Source organism: Diadema antillarum, unplaced genomic scaffold, assembly GCF_040938485.1.
Source record: "Diadema antillarum isolate AM-2024a unplaced genomic scaffold, OU_Dant_1.0 seq00000460_RagTag, whole genome shotgun sequence".
Taxonomy (NCBI): domain Eukaryota; kingdom Metazoa; phylum Echinodermata; class Echinoidea; order Diadematoida; family Diadematidae; genus Diadema; species Diadema antillarum.
In genome coordinates, this window is record NW_027271431.1 from 2458528 (window position 1) to 2478025 (window position 19498).

General features: G+C 37.3%; 2 protein-coding genes across 2 annotated transcripts; one reads left to right on the forward strand and one right to left on the reverse strand.

Annotated features, from left to right (window-relative positions):
* LOC139733039 (post-GPI attachment to proteins factor 2-like) lies at positions 1 to 5678 on the reverse strand. The gene is made up of 6 exons (XM_071643882.1): positions 5514 to 5678; positions 4211 to 4460; positions 2921 to 3033; positions 1823 to 1931; positions 545 to 676; positions 1 to 42 (listed from the first exon to the last, which is right to left on the reverse strand). The coding sequence occupies exons 1-5, from the start codon at positions 5676 to 5678 to the stop codon at positions 549 to 551; spliced, it is 765 nt and encodes a 254-aa protein (XP_071499983.1). The 3' UTR covers positions 1 to 42; positions 545 to 548.
* A 6204-nt stretch (positions 5679 to 11882) lies between these two features.
* LOC139733085 (post-GPI attachment to proteins factor 2-like) lies at positions 11883 to 14952 on the forward strand. The gene is made up of 5 exons (XM_071643927.1): positions 11883 to 11954; positions 12785 to 13020; positions 13835 to 14084; positions 14580 to 14692; positions 14941 to 14952. Exons 2-5 carry the CDS (start codon positions 12862 to 12864, stop codon positions 14950 to 14952), a joined length of 534 nt encoding a protein of 177 aa, XP_071500028.1. The 5' UTR covers positions 11883 to 11954; positions 12785 to 12861.
* The last annotated feature ends 4546 nt before the right edge of the window (positions 14953 to 19498 follow it).

Genomic DNA, 19498 nt, shown 5'->3' on the forward strand with positions numbered 1-19498 from the left:
CTGGTGTGTCAGCTTTCTCTTGCACTTAAGTAGAAGGCATGTCTGAAATGGGACAAGAAAATGAGACTTATGTACCTGTACCAGCAATAAAGCCCACTTTTACTTAAATCACAGAATTGCTTAGAGGTATCCTCCTGTTCCAGGAGATATTTAATGAAAAAAAAAAAACCAAATGTACCTCAGTTCATGAGCTCTTTGTGTAAAGTTGATGAGAATGCACACATGCCATCTTATATACCACTTTCTTTCTTTTTAAGTTTAATCAGACAATGAAGATTTTAGAATATATGTATTAAAGTAAGTTAGAAAAGTTCATTTAGTGATTTATAATATACATGTATATGTATCTTGTCTGTTCATCTTTAGGTATCTTATACTATTTCATCAAAGAAGAAATATGGTCATATATGTGTACTTCAAATATGTCGAAACAAATGTTGCCTTATTTGACAAGATTGAAAGACATTTCATCATATCTCAACTGTCAATTTCAACTTTTGATATATCATGAATATCAGAGTGAATAAGACATTCTAACTCTTACCAGTTCACCTCTCATTCTTGACACGACATCCTAATCTTAGTTCTCTGTCCGTGAAGTAGCTTGTTACCGTCTGATGGAATGCAATGTTTGTCAGAACCACCACATACTCACAGCCTGCAAACAGGCTGTACACTACATTTCATGAAGAGAAAGACAACATATGGAACAAACGTATTGCAGGACTTTATAAAACAATCATTTATTCAGGTGTGGTGGTATTACCTTCCTTATTTCAAATTGCATTCCCTTTAATATTGGCATAATGTACGTATAGTATTGTCTGCAAATTCTGGACGTATACTCTGTCATGGTGTGTCTAATTTGGTGGAAAATAGATAACAGAAAAAAAAAATTATATCACAGAAAAAAAAATACATCACATAAAATGTCAAATTATTCTTGTCAGCCCAATAATTGCTTGATTTAAAGCAACAAGTTTTTATCAAGTATAAATGTGATACTGTAATTCCCTTTAGTGAGATTCAAACTATTTTTTTTTCTATTTATCTATTATGTCATTCACTGAACCCGCAAAGATTCCTTGATTACCTGAATAGGAACATCCTTACCACACCAAATTTATGAACCGTTTTGATTTACATCCGACATCTAATCTGAATTGATAGCTTAAAATTGGTATTGAATTTATTCAAACAAGGGAAAATATGTTGCACATATAAATGTCACACAACAGTGAATACATGTATCATGGCTAATTCAATGAAAATTCAACAAAACTACTCTACATTTTTTCAGACAAATGATTTTTAGACAAAAAGGCACATTGGCAGCAAGGAATTGACTGATGATTGTGATATATGACTAATTGAAACGAAATAAAATTACAATAATCAGCATCACAAATGTATCATAGCAATGAACCAGCTTGGGGCAATTTGGCAGTGACAGCTAAACACACAAGGAAAGTGGCTGTACTATTAAATGTCAGAGAATGCACAGATAAGTTTTATATCGGCGGAAACATTTAAAAGCGACCTTTATATTAATGTAAAAGAGAAAAGGGAGAAAATAAAAGAGAAGGAATTGGTAGAGAGGACAGAGCATTTAGTAAGATGAATTGCCAGATCAGCAAATGCTGACTAAGATTAGAAGACAAAAGAATGATATGAAACAAAACAAAATTGAGGAAATATATGCACAGACAAAGTTATGATGATAGAAAACAACATTAAGAATAGAAGAGAAGAGTGAGAGATGGAATAAATAGACAACGGTGTGTTGTGAAGACAGTGAAAATTTCTTTTCCTTATTCCTTACCTCCTGCTTCACAATACCAGTTGTGTCTGAAGAAGAAGTAGACAGCACATATGAAAGCCAAGATGTTAATCACAACGAGTGCGAGCTTTTTAGTGAGAATGTGACGCTCCTTGTGAGATGGGTTGCCATAAGTGGAAGTGTGGAAAAACAGAATAGAATGTAAAAAGGTGAGAGAATGGTTACTACACACAGCCCTGTCGCTGTACTGAAGTCGCACAGCGTCTGGTCGGGTGAAGTGAATGGAAGTGCAAATGTGAAAAATGAATAGATGGAGTGAATAGATATGTGACACATAAATACTCTCCTAACTGCTTAGCACACAAAATATGAAAGCCTTAAAAGACTTTGTACTGAATTCACCATTACCACATCACCCATAGTATGAAATTTTAAAAAGAAATTATCCATGACAAACAAGTCTGTTGAAATTATAATTACAGTATCAAAACACACACACACACAAACAACACATCAGTTGTATCATGTATGAGAACCTCACAGCCTTAATCACAGGTGAGAATATGTAATGGATCAAGGGATTAAAGAATAAAATGAAAACAATCCTTTCATTGAAATATACAGTGCTACTACACATCTGTTCTGAACAGAAAGACATTTCTTCATCTCCACAAATTATCTTCAAACACATATAGTACAAGAACAGTGGGTCTAACTGTTTCGATGTTTGTGTTTCCTGTTTTAGTGTAGATGCAAGGCTGCACCAAAGAATGTATAAAGTTGTCTCAAAGAGGATGAGCTACAAATCAAGACTAAATACATGTCTAAGTACTAATTACAATATACAACAAGTTTTAGTTGGAAAGAATATTTACTGACAGGACTGTACAGCAAAATGATTTTAATTTTTCATTCCTTTTTTAATGCATTAAAATTACACTTGCTGAACAAATTTTAAAGCACTCAATAGCAATGCCCCAATACTCCATCCTAATAGATTGACATAGAATGGTGAGAGACAGTTAATCCATTGATGTATGCCATCATCAATTTTTTTATTTTTTATTGCTTGATAAGCAATCAGTCATCTGGTTCTGAACTACAAATCAACCCCGAGATTCCCACAGCAGGCAGGCATACCTCTCTTGTTGGTCTTGCTCCGTGGTAAACAGCCTGGTAGTACAGAAGACATATGCACAACATGTACAACATATTGCTGGCTTGGAAACTAATGAAGGAAAACTCATGAGCCTCTGCAATGATAAGAAGCACAGAAGAAAACTCTGGATTAGGCATAGACATTGCTACTAACCAAAGACGCTTAACTAATAAGACACGAAAGTGCGCGCTAATCCTGTACAAAACAAATGGACAGCGCGCGGTCCTTGAGCGTATTACGCACATCACCTGAGACGCGCTGTCTTGACACTTGATAAACAACAGCAGCGGCTTTAGGGACAGCGCGTCTGGGGAGGTGATGTGTGTCTTTGCCTGAGACGCGCTGTCTTTGAAGATGTTGTTGTTTATCAAGCGCCTTTGATTGTGAGATCATGTTGTTGCCAAATTTTTACCTCCACGAAATAATCCTTATTACTTTAAAATCTCGTTCTTCAAAATAATCCCCTTAATCGATAAAAAGCTATGACTACAATTTTTAAATCTTTTTAAGATAATAAAGATACCACTACCTTTGGAAATGAATGATGTTCCTAGGTGTACTGAGTTTGTACTTAGCTCTCTTTTGTATCGTCATGTAGGGAAGCCATTTTGTGTCCATTCGTATCATGCGCCTTCGTATCTTGTTATCTACTATCTTTGCTACTAACTCTCGGGAAAACAGCCCACATATTGCAGTGGCAGACACTTCCAACGCACAGTGGTGGCACATGGTATTCACTGCTTAAGCTCACACTTGTGGGAAACAGAACTGTTATTACAAACATAGAAAAATAGAGATAGTGATTTTGTCTTGAAAATCTAACTTGAACACATTCTGTATAGATTTTTTCCCTCTTAAAGGCATTATCTACCATTTGCAGATCAAACAAAAAACCCAGCTTCAGTGCTTCAAAATAGTTCTAAAATGTGAGTACGGATAGAAACAACCAATGTAAAAATGCTAATTGGTATAATCAATGTTAAGTATTGTTAACTATGCAAAATGTGAATAACAGTTATAATAAAATTGCGTCTAGAATAAACCATCTACAGTTACGGTTTATTGCGAAATTTCTATATGGTAGGATGCTTTGTGATATATACAACTGACCTACACATATATGCATCAAATGTGGTAACTCAAACATTTTTCAAATCACTGCTCCCAATGGTAAACAGTACCTCTAAGGTCATTCAAGAAAGAAAAATCTGTCACATTTTATATTTCCATTAGTAAAAAACAAACTCATGCATGACTGCTTATACACTCACTGTAATACTCAGAGGATGAAATGCATGTCAGTCCTAAAAGCGACACATTTTCTGCCATCTCAAGTACTGCGCAAAGGCCACAAAGCAGTCGGTAAAAGGGCGTTGCCTTCACGAGACTGGAAAAGACAGAGTAGTGTCCAAAGACAGCAGTCAACCTCTGAGAAGAGCACAGGGCCACGGATAAACGCCAGACGTACGATGAAGGAGGTGTAGCTATGGCTGCACTGAAAGATGGCAAGTAATTGGCAACCTTCAAAACAGATGGACAAAACAAATAAAAAAACCTTTATTGTAAGTCATGGAGTAAGTCTTACAATAGAATTTAATAATATAGTTTTGACGTTATACTAGTTTGGAATGGAAAGAAAGAATTTTAAGTTTATGATGATAATTATCCACAGCATTGTTATACTATATAGCATCATATATCTGTTGTAAAAACATTCAGAGGTGCAGAAATTGTAACACCCAAACTGTTCTAGTGAAAAGAAAGCAAGGTTACACATTCTAATGCATTTTCCAGTTTACTATGAGTATGGAAAATTCAATTATACAACTTTTCTCTTTTTGGGGGTTAATAAGGCTAAAATTATGTAAACCCATTGAGGACGAGTGCTGAGTATACTCGGGCATGGGTCTATGGGAAATGTATGTTGTAGCAAAATCAGCCTGTCCTCAACAGGTTAAAGGGAACGCAAACCCAAACAGCAATGTGGATTGAGTAAAAGCATTAACATTAGTAGAACACATTAGTGAAAGTTTGAGGAAAATCGGACAATCGATGCAAAAGTTATGAATTTTTAAAGTTTTGGTGTTGGAACCGCTGGATGAGGAGACCACTAGAGGTTATGACGTATGAGTGGACTACAATATAAGAAAATATAAAGGGAATTCAATAAAAATTCATTTTTCATGAAAATTACACATTCCATAAACTTGATACTGACATATGTTAGGAGTAACAATTATTCCCCCTGCTTTCTGAAAGCGGTTAGTCAAGTACTCTTTCATTTTGCTAGTAAAGTAAATTTTTGTGGAAGTCCTTTTATATTTTCTTTATATTGTTGTCCACTCATACGTCATAACCTCTAGTAGTCTCCTCACCCAGCAGTTCCAACACCAAATCTTTAAAAATTCATAACTTTTCCATCGATTCCCCAATTTTCCTCAAACTTTCACTGACGTGTTCTACTGTAAAATGTTACTGCTTTCACTCAATCCACATTGCTCTTTGGGTTTGCGTTCCCTTTAAGATGGCAATGAATATGAATGAATATTAAATGCAAACTGAAGACATACTCACACGACAGTGAGTCTCCGTTGTGTGTTCAAAGTTGTAGAGGACAGCGAGGACGATACTGAGGGAGAAGCCAATCAGCATGATCCATGATGTCACATTGACAGCCAATGGGAGAGGGATTCTAATCCCATTGCTGGTAAATCTACCAGGACCAGTTAGGGATGACATCATTCATTCAACATCCAGTGGCTCCCAGAGACACTTGTTTTTTGCTGGACTGCAGATGATCTCCTGTCAAACACAAAAATCAAGCATCACAAAACCATCTCATCAAAACTACTACAAAGAGAGGAAATTACACTATGTCATAACACCGCAAATGCCAGATTGGAACACTGTAATATATCCAGAGCATCATCTGGTTCGGTCTATGTTTGCAGTAGCATTGGGGGGGGGGGGGGGGGGAGGGGACTCCTCAATTCAACTGTGTACTGTAAAAGTGAATTTTTTTGAGTCATACATTTTTCTTCCTCTTTTGGTAAGATTACTTACATGTATTTTGATTCTGCAGAATTAATCAAAACATAAAATAGCATCACATATAACAAGCAAAATATTCACTTACTTTGGCTTCTGTGACAGTTGTCCATGTTGTGCAAAATGCACTAAAATTACACTTTGACAGTAAACTTCCCATGACACATGGCATTATTAACTGCAACCAGTTAATTTGCACTTAGCACATATGTGACCCTGCATAACAAAAAATCTCTATACATGAATTTTAGTTAAGGAAAGATTCTGAAAGACCAGACTCTAAGCTTTAGAATGGTGTATAACTCAATTCATATGAACTCTCCTAACCTATTGAAAAGCATGCACGTACTCTGGAAAAGTGTAAAGTGGGAAAAAAGGCTGTGAAGTACAGGGTTTATTCAAGCATTTAATCTTCACCAAATCTTGCTGGCTGTGCTATGAATGGGACAAAAACAGGATGTAAACCACGGTTGCAACATGCAGTGAAGGGATTATCAGATTAAACTGAAACTGAGAATGCTCTATGAACAATTCAGTCCATGAAAGCCAACTTTCAAGGTGGTAGCACTATCTTTTCAAGCGTTATTAGAGTTGAAAGTGAAGGGTGTGCAAAGGATTTTCAAGAAATGAAAAGGGACCTCTACCTGATCACACTACTCTACAAAAAAGGTTGTACAAAAACTGCTGAAAACACACTTTCCCATTCTTTTTATGACCCCCAAACTTATGAATAATGTAGAAGGATAATAGTTCTTTCAGATTATATGAAAAACTCGAGATACACTTGGTTGACCCGTTTCACCTTTTTTGAGTCCTCATTTAGAATCAAGGGGTGCGACTTAATTTTTTTGTTTTTGTTTTGGGATAACAATCAAACATGACACAACTTTGGTAATTACCACGAGCAATGCAAATGACATATGTAGATTGTAGGTAGCTTTTCCTTCTAATTTCATTGTCTCAGTTTCCCAAACAGACTGCAGACCTGTCCTCCCCCTCCCTCTCTTGTCTTTTTGCACTACAACTATAGTCATGTCTACCAAGCACCCATCTATCTATCTATCTATCTGTTGAAATGGGGTGGAGCTTTTTGAGTAATATCCTTTTGTTTGTACGTTAAAGGGACTGTACAGTACTGGTTAAGGTGGGGATTCATGTTTTGAACATTCCTAAATGAGATAATGAAAAGCCTCTTATGAAATATGAAAGAGCATGTAATTTTAAGAAGGATTCAACATTTATTTGATGAAAATTGGTTTTCAAATGGCTGAGATATCAAAAAAAGTGCCCATAATAAAAGGCGACATGCCACAACTTTATTAGGATCTCTTTGTTTCACCTTGTTTTTGGATATCTCAGCCATTTCAAAACCGATTTTCATCGAATAAACTTTTGATACCCTTTAGAACCGCATGCTCTTTGACATCTCATAGAGTGATTTCTGAATATCTCGCAAAACGTTAAAAGCTAAATCCTCACCTCGACCAGAACTGTACACACCCTTTAATATAGTCTATACCCAGCACCCATCTAATCTATCTATTGAAATGGGGTGGAGCTTTTAGAGGAATCTCCTTTTGTTTGTATGGTAAAATAGTCTAACCAGCATCCATCTATCTATCTATTGAAATAATTAAGGTGGAGCTTTTTGAGGAATCTCCTTTTGTTTTTAATAAGTAGTCTACCCAGCACTAGTCTATCTATCTATTGAAATGGGGTAGAGCTTTTTGAGAAATATCCCTTTGTTTGTATGGTAATACTGTTGGAAATCAAATCCTCTTAGGACAGGACCGGTGGTGAGTTATTAATAGAGACAAAGAGAGAAAGAGAGAGAGAGGGATATATATATATATATATATATATAGAGAGAGAGAGAGAGAGAGAGAGAGAGAGAGAGAGAGAGAGAAAGAGAGAGGGAGAGAGAGAGAGACTGGGAGAGAGAGGTTCATCTCTTTACAAAGCCTAAAGGAAGGCATCTTGGGGTCAGTTAATGGGGCAAGGACAAAAAACTATTGCCAATACATGTACAATGTATATGTATCTTCATCACATATTATGCTCGATATGCCCTACACTTACAACTGACTTGATGGGCACAGTCCTGACACTACTATAAGAAAAGCTAAAGTCTGATGGTATCAATGTTGTACCTTGACGACAACATGAAAGGTCAAGGTTGGGTGAATACTTTCATCATGTGAGATTATGCCTGTGTTACATAACTTAGTAACCGAGTACTACGTAATGATGCAATTAAATATGGAAAATGTGTCAAATGCAATAGATCTGTCACCACATTACATAATATACAGGCAGTGAACAATAATAATGTAACCCCTCAAATAAACATGTTGGATCCATAGCATGTAGGTATACCACTCCTTGGGTATACTGACTGTTGAAGAATTTGCCTTCTCTCGAGGTAGACAAAGAACCTACGCATCAAACATAACAACGTGTGATTAACCATGATGATGAATAGCCCGACCAGACGCTGTTACTATACGCTGTCGCTACCTTCAGCGACTGGGCTGTGTATACTGTATTTAGATGATGAAGTGACATGCTGGCTGAGATTATACGACCACAAAGGAGGTTGAAAGTCAGAATTGAGCAGCCTTTTATTCGTTTTCAAGGACGTAAAATTACTGGATGGAGCTTCTATACTCACGGTAGGCTGGTGAAATTTTCGCCGTCTTCCTTCGGAGCTTTTGTCGTGTGTGATGCTCAACTACTGGCTCCACTGGGGTGTAAGAATAGAAATGATGCGGAGATTCCCCGCTCGTCATGTTCATCCCATTCATTGCAGGTCATACCAGCTGGGCGCTAGTCTAATATTTCAGCCTCTATAATTATCATTCATACCCATCAGATCCACTCCTGGATCCTCTCTCTTTCGTTGAATGTTCTGTATCTGTACAGATCTATACCTTCCACTCTTAATAGTTATACGAGGGATATGCACCTCACTGGCTTACGTTCGTGTTTTAAGGAGAAAATAAAATCACATTTATTACTTTGGATCAACGAACAGACCCAACAACTCAAAGTAAACCCAGTCTGCAAGAATCTTCAGTCTATTGAAGGAGGCAGACTTAATCAGAAGAAGAAGAAGAAGAAAAAGAAGAAGAAGAAGAAGAAGAAGTATTGGATGGCATACCACCACTTCACTACATCCGACATACCTTTACCTTTTACCTTTTTAGATACTGGCTTAGATTGCTGTGTAGCAGCAGTCAAGCATCCAGGTCTATGTACATGTAGTTCTTCTCAATTTGTTTGTTTTTTGTGGCTTTGCTGACTTCATGATTTCTCTGCCTCTCTTTCTTAACTTTCCTCATTGAGCAATTTGTCCGTTATAATGAGTCGTTCCTCTGTCTATTCTTTGATCGATGTAATCCATCTTTTTTGTATGATACATCTGCATTCATATCAACTTAAAAAATATATGTATTAACAACAAAATGTTATTCTGTATCACCCTTAATTGCCAGGGTCATACAAAGTAGGTACCTACCGTATCTATATCCATAATTAATCTAGTTAAAATGATCTACTTGTAGATGTGTACTAGAAGCTCTATCTACCATTCTACCACTGAGTTACTTATTTACTTCAATGTATCATCTATTGTTATTGTTGTTTTTTATTCAGTTTATTAAATTTCTTACTTGAATGTATTACATGTTCTACCCACCTTCAATCTGACAACCCGTGGCATACTCTACTAGTATATCATTCAGTTTGAATAACATGCTATATCGGCATAAATTCCTAGACTACCAATAATCGGTACCTGGGGGGTGTTTCATAAAGCCGCTCGTAAAGTTACGAACAACTTACGAGCGACTGGTGATCAGTTCTTGTGCTGATTTATGGAAATTCTGATATGTACAATAGTGTATAGCACATCAGAACTGATCACCAGTCGCTCGTAAGCTCTTCGTAACTTTACGAACAGCTTTATGAAACAGGGCCCTGGCATGGCTCACACACCAAGGCGCCGCGGTTTACTAATTTTGTACGTTCACTGCATGCATACCGCTTGTGGAGTGCATAGTCGCTGTAGTTTAGACACACGTACACTGCTACTGCACTATGATAGCACTGCCGCATGATCGTGAACGCAGTGACTGCACACCCTCCGGCCTCCTACACTTGTCTCACCGCGCTCTTCAGCCTGTAGAAAATCGATTGCTTCTCTGAAAAAGTAACGGGTATTGAAACTTCAAACGATATCGCCTGCAAAATACAGCGCTTCTTCTACCTATTTTGTAGTCGGTGGGGTAAGTGTAATCACCTTCTTTGTGGTCCTTGACCTTGTTTGGAGAATCGCATCTCTTTAGTTTTGGCTCGCACTTACCGAGGCCGATAGAGTTGTAACCGGGAGCGGCTAGCTGTAACCCGACACGAACGGAAAGGGTCGCCAATGCTGCATTTTCTAACAATACTCGTTGGTTGTTGTTTTTTTTATGTGGCTAACGCTGAACAGAATGATTTGTGAGTGAGGTCCGGATGCATCACTCTTTAAAAATTACATTCAACATTTTATTGCCAAACACTGTAAATTTAATATTACAGTACTAAGTAAGTAATAGTGCATGTACTCAGCAACCCAAGCATTGGCTTTATTGATCTGTTAGTGCGCCTTATAGCAATTAAAAATCAAAGTTGCAAACTTCTTTAAGATAAAGGGTTGTGGAATGATTTGTTGAACAAGGAACAGCATGAACAGCTTTTAAGTAGAGAAGACATTTTGAAATCTAGCCATGGATGAACAGAGGTGGTGGTTCTTCGGATATTTATGCCTTATATGGTTGGAGTTACTGTCGGTGTGATGCAAACATCAGTTTATCAGACGTGGAAAAAGCAGTCGATCATATTTGATATGATAGGTGCTGGTAGGGCCTCTCTTATGCTGCAATTCTTGCTGCAATCCATCAGCAGATTTTCTCTCGGCCTACACGTAATTTGTGGAGTACTTCACAGAAAAGCTCTTTCATCAATGATTAGTACAAAATACTGGTAGTGTGGATTTACCACTAACCAGTAATTCATTTCTTAGATTTTGAGTTTATGGTACTCAACTTCCATGCTCATAAACACACAGACATTTTTAATACACAGACACTCACACAAGATTATTACCTCCGCCAAGGAGGCACTTGTTTTTGTCAACATTTGTTTGTCTGTTTGTCTGTTTTCAAGATGACTCAAAAAAAAGTTTTGAACGGATTTAAATGAAACTCATAGCGAAAATTCATAATGACACAAGGAACTGATGTTGAATGTTGGTAGTTTTTGTGAATTTTTGGAGGATTTTTTTTTCTTTTGGCAAATAAGGTCAATGAACTTGGGAGTTAAAGCTGCCCATATTTGAGGTTTGCATATGTGCCCCAAAGCATATGTTCTGTACAAGGCATCACACAGCAGAAAGCCGATGAAGTAAACACAAGGCTTCTTTATCATTGAAAAACTGGGCAATTTTCAGCATGCTTGTATGGATGGATATTAATTACCTGCTTGGCAGAGGTCTGCACTTTCTGAGTGCTTTCCTACAAAACAGTTACCCCCGCCAAGGGAGGAGGTTATGTTTTCGTTACTGTTGGTTTGTTTGTTCCTTAGTTTGTTGTCCGTGTGCAAAATAACTCAAAAAGTAGTTAACAGATTGGGATGAAACTTGCAGGAAAGGTTGAGAATGACACAAGTATAACAAATGATTAACTTTTGGTAGTGATCTAAGAATTTTTGGGTGAATTTATGATGGATTTTTGAATTTGATATTTTGGCAGGTAGGGTCAATGAACTTGGGAGTTCAGGCTGCGCGTATTTGAGGTTTGCATGCGCACACTAAAGTGCATGCTCTAGTTTCCGCTTGGGTGAGGCGCGCCGTGCAGCTGAGGGTTTATGAGGTAACAAAGGCTTCTATATCGGGAAATCGGGGGGACTTTCAGCACACAGTGCTATGTAAGTATGTATAGGTGGAAATCACTGATATTTCTATGGAAGAACAAGATCAGTGGTGGAAATGAGCTGCATGCTTGGCGGAGGTCTGCGCTCTCAGATCAAGTGCTGTAGTTACGGTGCATTACCATAATTTATGTCTCAAGTTGCTTGCTTGATGGTAAATGCTGTCTGATTATGTACCAATGTATCAATCCTTATGCAGGTTCAGGATGTGAGACAGGATTTGTGGGTCATGGACATAGAATAGGCCATGTTTCTTGCTATTGTATTGTTCCTTTTGTCGAAATGCCAGACAAAAAAAAAAGAGAGTATATTTGCAGGGTTTGCATGAATCATGGAGATGCTGATCTGCATATCATACACTTATCCAGTTACCATTTCTGTCTCATCAGCTACAATGTCTGACATATTTTAAAGTTAGGATGATATTTTGTGCGGATGTCACCTTATAAGAATCCTAATTACCCATCCTGTGTTACTTTACCAATGTTGGTCATTGTGTAATAGCATGGCAGTAAAACCAATAATTGCATTCATGAAGTTTTCTAAGGTCATGTCACTAAGAGAGAGAAGAAAAAAAATTCTATGCTGTTAATATTTTATTATGTTTATAACTTGTGTTTATAAATGCAGTAACTTGATGTTAATACCAATCATTTAATCACCTTCATTCAATCTTGTTACATAACATCATATTGCTGAAGGGAAAAAAAATCAAATATAATCTTTACTTGTAATACAGTTTCTTCCATTGAAAGAATGAATGCTTGTGTAATGAAGCATATGTTATTATAGCATTTATGATTATGTTATTTTCTAAACATTGACAGGTAATGGAACCTTCTGCTGTTGGTAACTTGACAAACCAGAGGTAACATTCACTGAAAACTTGAAGATCTAATTGTCCATGATGGATATCGGGGGTCGGTTTTCGAGCAACGGGGTGGTGGTGACCTTCCGTTCTGCTTCCCTTGTGACATCAGCCATTATGCTGGTAGGGTTCCTGATGAGTGTTGTCTGTGCAGTCGTCTTTAATTTCAAGTCAACCACATCAACACACTGTGGGGTGAGTTATGCTTCAAGTATCGACTAATAGAGATCTGTAGATTCACTGATTCTTGGTATCTGAAGGCACACCTTCAATGTGACTGAAAAAGAAATAATAAGTTCAGAGCGGAAATTTTATCTTTGAATCTTCCAACTGCAAGTCATACTTAGTAAGAGTCCTACCATGTGTATTTGGATAAAATCATGTTTCGGACAGTCTGAAAATCAATCTTGATAAAAGCAAAAATAACTATGTTCATGGAACATACCCAATACTTTTTTAAAGTATTTCAAAAGAATGGACTTGTACCTTATGTACACTGTATCTCTTTTTGCACTTGTACAATAATCTGTTCTGATAATTTTTAAAAGCATTTCATACAGCATCAATCTTTTTGGGAGAACTGCTTGAATTATACACTGTACATGTAGATATTAACGTACACAATGTATACTAGTAGTTGAAGGATGAGGAAAATCTTAGTCATTATCATTTTGCCTTTCATGGTGTTGGCATGGATAATTATTACATACATTGTGTGTGTTGTTTTTGTGTGTGTGTTTATCAGCAGTGAAACTCCCTCTATGTATCCCGTTACAGGAAAAAGACGCATCTTGTATATTATTTATCTATTCATGATTGCCAATATGAAAATTGTATGATATTGCATTTCAGGATAAGTGGGTGATATCTAACTACAGGATTATGGATGACATGTATCGAGACTTGCATTTTAGGCAATTATATGTGTTTATGTACATGTATTGAAAGACAGATATTAATGAAAAAAAATTACCATTATTACTTGTTTTTATCCCCACTTGTTATGTAGGTGGACAACTACCTGCCTTCAATCAGTGCAGCCATTGCAAAGCCCCCGTCATCATACATCTGGCGCCTCTCAATCACCTTGTGTGCCTCCCAGCGCCTTTTCACCATTGTCTGTCACTATGCCATGTACACCTCCATACCACTTAACCGGCGCCAGTACCACTGGCTGATCAACCTCAGCACCGCCTTTGAGCTCATTGAAAACTTGGCTCTCATCGGACTGACTTGTGTCTCATCAGTCGAAAATCATCGTAAGTTGATTTGGGGGATGAGGGTTTGAGAATGCCCTTCAGGCACATTATGTTTTGACTGTATAGCTGCGCAACTCCTTTCCTTTCCTCCACCACAAAGAAAGTCATGAAAAAAACCATTTAGAGTGTTCAGACACACAGAAAAATTATTCCAAAATGCCATGGCCATACAAAAATGGTATGGTTATATGATGGATTTATATGTCTGAATGCTGACTAACATAACGTTGTATAACGAATCATGTAATGAAACGTAGTACAACAAAGCAAGGGTCAGAGCATTGTTTCGAACTAGAACTCGATGACAATCACCTTTCCATGTGTCTTAATGTACATGTATGCTGACCATAGAACAGTATAACTGGATGGGGCTCAACTCGAGCTCGCATGAGGGGTGACCCGACTTGCTCGTCAAAAGTCAAAATTGTGCATGCTCCATGGGTGATTATGATGATGATGATGACGTAACCATGGTGACGATCATGTCTTTTGCAGATATCCATGAGATTTGCTTTGTGGTGTTCCAGGCCAGTTCCATGCTCTTCATGCTAGTGATGTGCATGGTTCATAACCTTGCCCTCAATCAAGGCACCGCCCCGACTAGAACGGTAAGATCTCGCCGTACAGACATAAAAGTTCGCATTCTTGATGTGTTAGTATATCATTGTATTGGTCAAAGAAAACCGTGTTGCAAAATTCAGTATCCTAATGTAAAGGTGCCATTATTTCAGCTGCTCCCTTTTTATTTGATAGAAAGTGTGTACATCCAATTCATCTGCACTTTTTGTAAATACTTTTCACAAATGTATGGAGTAACATGCATACTTATCTGCACTTTCAATTTTGATCCTCTCAGTTTAGAAAGTGATAAAGTAAGATTTTGAAGGTTTTAAGATTGATTAATTTTTGTTGTTGTTGTAGTTGGTTTTTTTTTTTTTTTGTTTCAATGTACCGTGAACTCTGAAACAAATAATCTTATGCTCTTTCCTGTCTTTTTCAATTCTTTGCTGGCACATGTTTTATCCATGGGAAGGAATACCGATCGTTTATGAGGCAGGTGTCATTTTTTGTCACCAATATTGTCGCCTTCACCTCAGCCTTGTACTTCTTCTATCGACATAACCGGTACTGTGAGCCTGGAGGTGAGACTAATCACTTGATCAAAATAATAAGAACAGCAATGATTGTTTGGAACTGATCCTACCAAATTCTGATGTCTTAGTTTATGGCAACAAACTTCATAATGTAATCCTATTTTTTATTTTCCAGCCATGTTACTGGCACATCTCCCAAGAAAGGGACTTACTGTGAAACAAGTTTCATCATCATTGCATGTTTATGAGTCGAGTAAGCGGAGCGTTGTAGAATAACAATTTTATCCGGTTTTGCTGCAGTATGTTGATGTTACATTGCCAGGAAGAAATATTGAGTGTTCTTTTCATGAATATCTTTGACACTAAATAATAGGATGGAATGTACTTCAACACTTTCATGTCTTTGCCCTGATTCACAGATATGGAACTGTTCAGAGCATGGACAGAATTTGATGCTGCAATACTGTAAAAGTGGAAATTTGCACATGGTTGAAATTGCTGTGAATTTTGTGCAACCTGAAAGTAGCATGAAAAACCAGCATACAAATATGTTTTGCTTGCTAAAGGGATACCATTTTATCTGTGAGTTCAAGGAAAGCATGTTGTGGTAGTATTGTGGTAATCATGGAGCTACTAGCTCCATGTTGTAATGTTGTATGTTGTTTTCTACATGTTCACTAGTCCTGTGGCAGACATGAATATGCCATCATAAAGTGGACCAGTTACATTTTACTGTTGTATACTGCAGCCAAAGCCTTTAACTGCCGTGCCAACAGTGAGCTGTTTGAAGTGTTCATGTTGTCATGACTGTCTGCAAAATTGAAATTATGCAAAATTTATCTTCCCCCACCAGGCAAAAAAAAGAAGAATTACTAACACGAAATTTCTGCTCTTTTTCTGTTTTCCATACTACATTCCGTCACTTCTTAGATGAATGATAATGAATATTTTATTCTCTGTATGTACAACTTAAAGGACCTGCAGCATGGTAATATAAAGTGAAAAATTATTATTGAATCTTTGTAATCTGAATGCTGCACATAACATTACATGGAAGGTCCAAGAATGCCTAGTGGAACACAGGAAACATCTCGTAGGACTGTGCAGACACATGGTGAAAAAAAAAAATGGCTCTGCTTTGATTTATTATATGGTCAATAGTGATGACTTTAATCATGTCTGTGGCTTGTTATGCTTTGCGCTCTTCCTTTTTTTCAGTGTACACCATCTTTGCTTTCCTGGAGTATGTGGTTGTCCTTAGCAACATCGGCTTCCACTTCTTGGTGACCAGCAACTTTGGTGACAGAGTCATCAAATTTGGCGTCTGGGAAAGAGTGCAATTTTGACCGGGTAAGATTGATGCAAATGCTTGTTTTTCCTGTTATTATTATTTGTTCAGCATTTTTGTCGAATGATAATTTATTAATATTTATAATCATTTGTTGCGATTTGAAAATGTGGACAGAGCTTAGTCATTTTTCTATGAGAGTTAAAGACAGTGGCTGTATGAAGTGAAAAATCAATGGCAAAGCAGAATACAAGAGTACTATTTGGAAGAAGTTAAATACAAGAAGAAAAAAGAAATCGAATGCCATTTTTATCATATAAAAAACTAGGTGTTGAAAAGTGAAGGAGTTTTGACAAATAAAAATAGAAATGAAATGCAGAAAAATTTTTGTGGAATGATAGACATTTGTTGGTATTGCTTATGGGTGGGGATTAAAACACACTGTAATATAAGTGTTCCACTTGTGAAATCCTAGTAGAATGCAACATCATAGTGTACTATGGTTATGATTTAATGGTACACATTTTGTAGCACATGAATACAATGTTTCCAAACTTCTTTTTTTTTGCATTATTGCTGCCATTATCACATGCATGGGAAGGATCACACCCACACACATTTTTCTTTTTTTCAACTGTAAATAAATGCAGAGTTTGAGCTGTTTTTACTCAAGATACTTTCAACTTTCAAACAGTAAAATTCCCCTGCTCTATCTCCCTTCTCATCGGTGCTCTTGTTACATACTGCAGGTAAGACTAGCCTGTCTCTTATCTCAAGATACTTCCAGAGTCAATTCTCCGGTCACCACCATGATTGCCTTCATTCAGCACAACACAGTGTCGACACTTCATCATTACAAAACCCAGGGCAGCTGATATCACCTTGAGGTGACATATCGAGTTTGTTTGCTGATACCAAAGGATATGTGACCGTGCACCTCAAAACGAACATAAAGTCGCACACACTGCGTGAGGACTGAAAATAAGTGAAATGGGTCAACCTAGCCGAACTTGACTTTTTCATATTTTCTGAAAGAGCCAGTCTTCTTCTACATCATGGAAAAATTTGAGATCATAAAACGGGCAGGAAAGGGTGTTTTTGTAGCAGTTTATCTCGAACATTTTTGGTAGAATAGTGTGATTAGGTGTGTCTTTAGAATCCCTTTTTCATTTCTGAAAAACTTTGTCCACACTCTTCACTTTCAACTCTAATAACTTTTGAAAGGATAGTCCTACTGCTTTGAAAGTTGGCATTAATTATGGAAAGAATGTGTTAATGAGGCATGCTTAATTTCACTTTAATCTAATAATCCCTTCATTGTTGTTACTCTGGTAGTTTACTTCCTGTTTTTTGTCCCATTCATCGCACAGCCAGCACAGTTTGGTCAAGATTAAGCGCTTGAATAGACACTGTACTTCAGAGCCTCTTTTCTCAGTTCACACTTATCCTGAGTTTGTGCTTTCTTTCCAATATTTAGATAGGTTAGGAGAGTCCATTTGATTTGAGTTATACATCATTTTAAAGCTTAAAGTCTGCTCTTTCAGAATATGGTCTTAACTAAAAATTCATGTCTGGCGACTTTTTGTTTGTTTTGAGGTGCAGAGTCACATATTTTGTCAACTGCTTCTCATCTATGTTTCCTCCCCCCACCCCGACCCCCAAAAAGAAAGAATGAGAGACCCTTCTAAAGGAATAGAAATATGAGAGCTGTAAGAGATGATATTTTATGCCACTCTCTTCTCCAGAAGCTGCATTCGCTCTCTTTTATGTGATGCAATATACTCATGAGTGACGTGATACAGAAGATGTGGCTTAGTGCATGCATGCATGCAGCAATGCAAGTTTCCAGATGACCGTAGACTGTTCTGGTATTCTCCTGATCGGACATCCGGGTATTTAGTGGCGGCTGGAGTGATAATAAACCAGATCAGTGCACGATCGGCGTACTTTCATACTTGTGTACTTCAATTCAGTTCAATTTATGTAAAACCAGAAGCCAAACATATATCTGGGATTACATTATAGATGAAATTATATACTTTTCTTCCATAATTGGCTTTGAAATTCCATGAAACTGTCAGCAGTGGTCCATGGTAACATTTCTGATAGCCACAGGAAATATCATTGATAAATTCTGTATAGGAATGGTGGATCGCGGATTCTAAATGCCGACGCCTTGTCATGTGTATCACCACTTAACCCTGCATGCACCTGGCTGCATGCACAGCATTTTCACAACGATTCTCACTCCAGCTCGGCACATGTACTGTACAGGCGAGCTGTTTGGTTTTCACTCCAGTTATACCGGATGTGACGTATACTTGTTCATGAGAATTATGGTTGAGGTTAATCATGTATGCCTGGTGAATTTGAATGTCAGGTAATTTAGGTGTCAGAGGTTGTAGAAGGAATAAAAAGATGTGTGCAAAAGAAAATGTACATTTCATTAAAATCTGATTTAGTGTTTATGGTTGTAGTTCCCTATATTAGACGCATTGGTGGTGGTTTGCCCTGCTGGGCATACTAACGACTTGCAAAACGGTTGTTTTGCAATGACCAAATATCTCTGGGAACACTTAGTTTGATGAGACTACTCTATGATGCAGGTGTACAGCATAGCATTTTGAATGCCCTATCCTGCCAATAAAAAGGACAATCGCTGTTATTTTCTTGCTGCATCAGTGATTTTTTTTTTCAATGATAATGAACATGATGAGATTTTTTTTAAGATGAGCTCACAGAGCAATAGCGATAATGTGATATTGTAAAATCGCCATGCAACCATAAAACTGAGGTAGAATCATCGACATTTCACTGAGTTGTGAATCCATTACATTGGCCCTGTGTTTTCTCAGTCTTTGCACTTGTCTGTCTGTGACACAATTCTCAGATTTCTTGAACATTTTGGATCCGTCTTATATCGTTCTACGCATGTGACATCACAAGCTATGGTAGTCTTCTCATCCAGCAGTAACTGAGCAGAAACTTCAAAAATTCCTAACTTTTGAACGGATGGTCCAATTTTCCTCAAA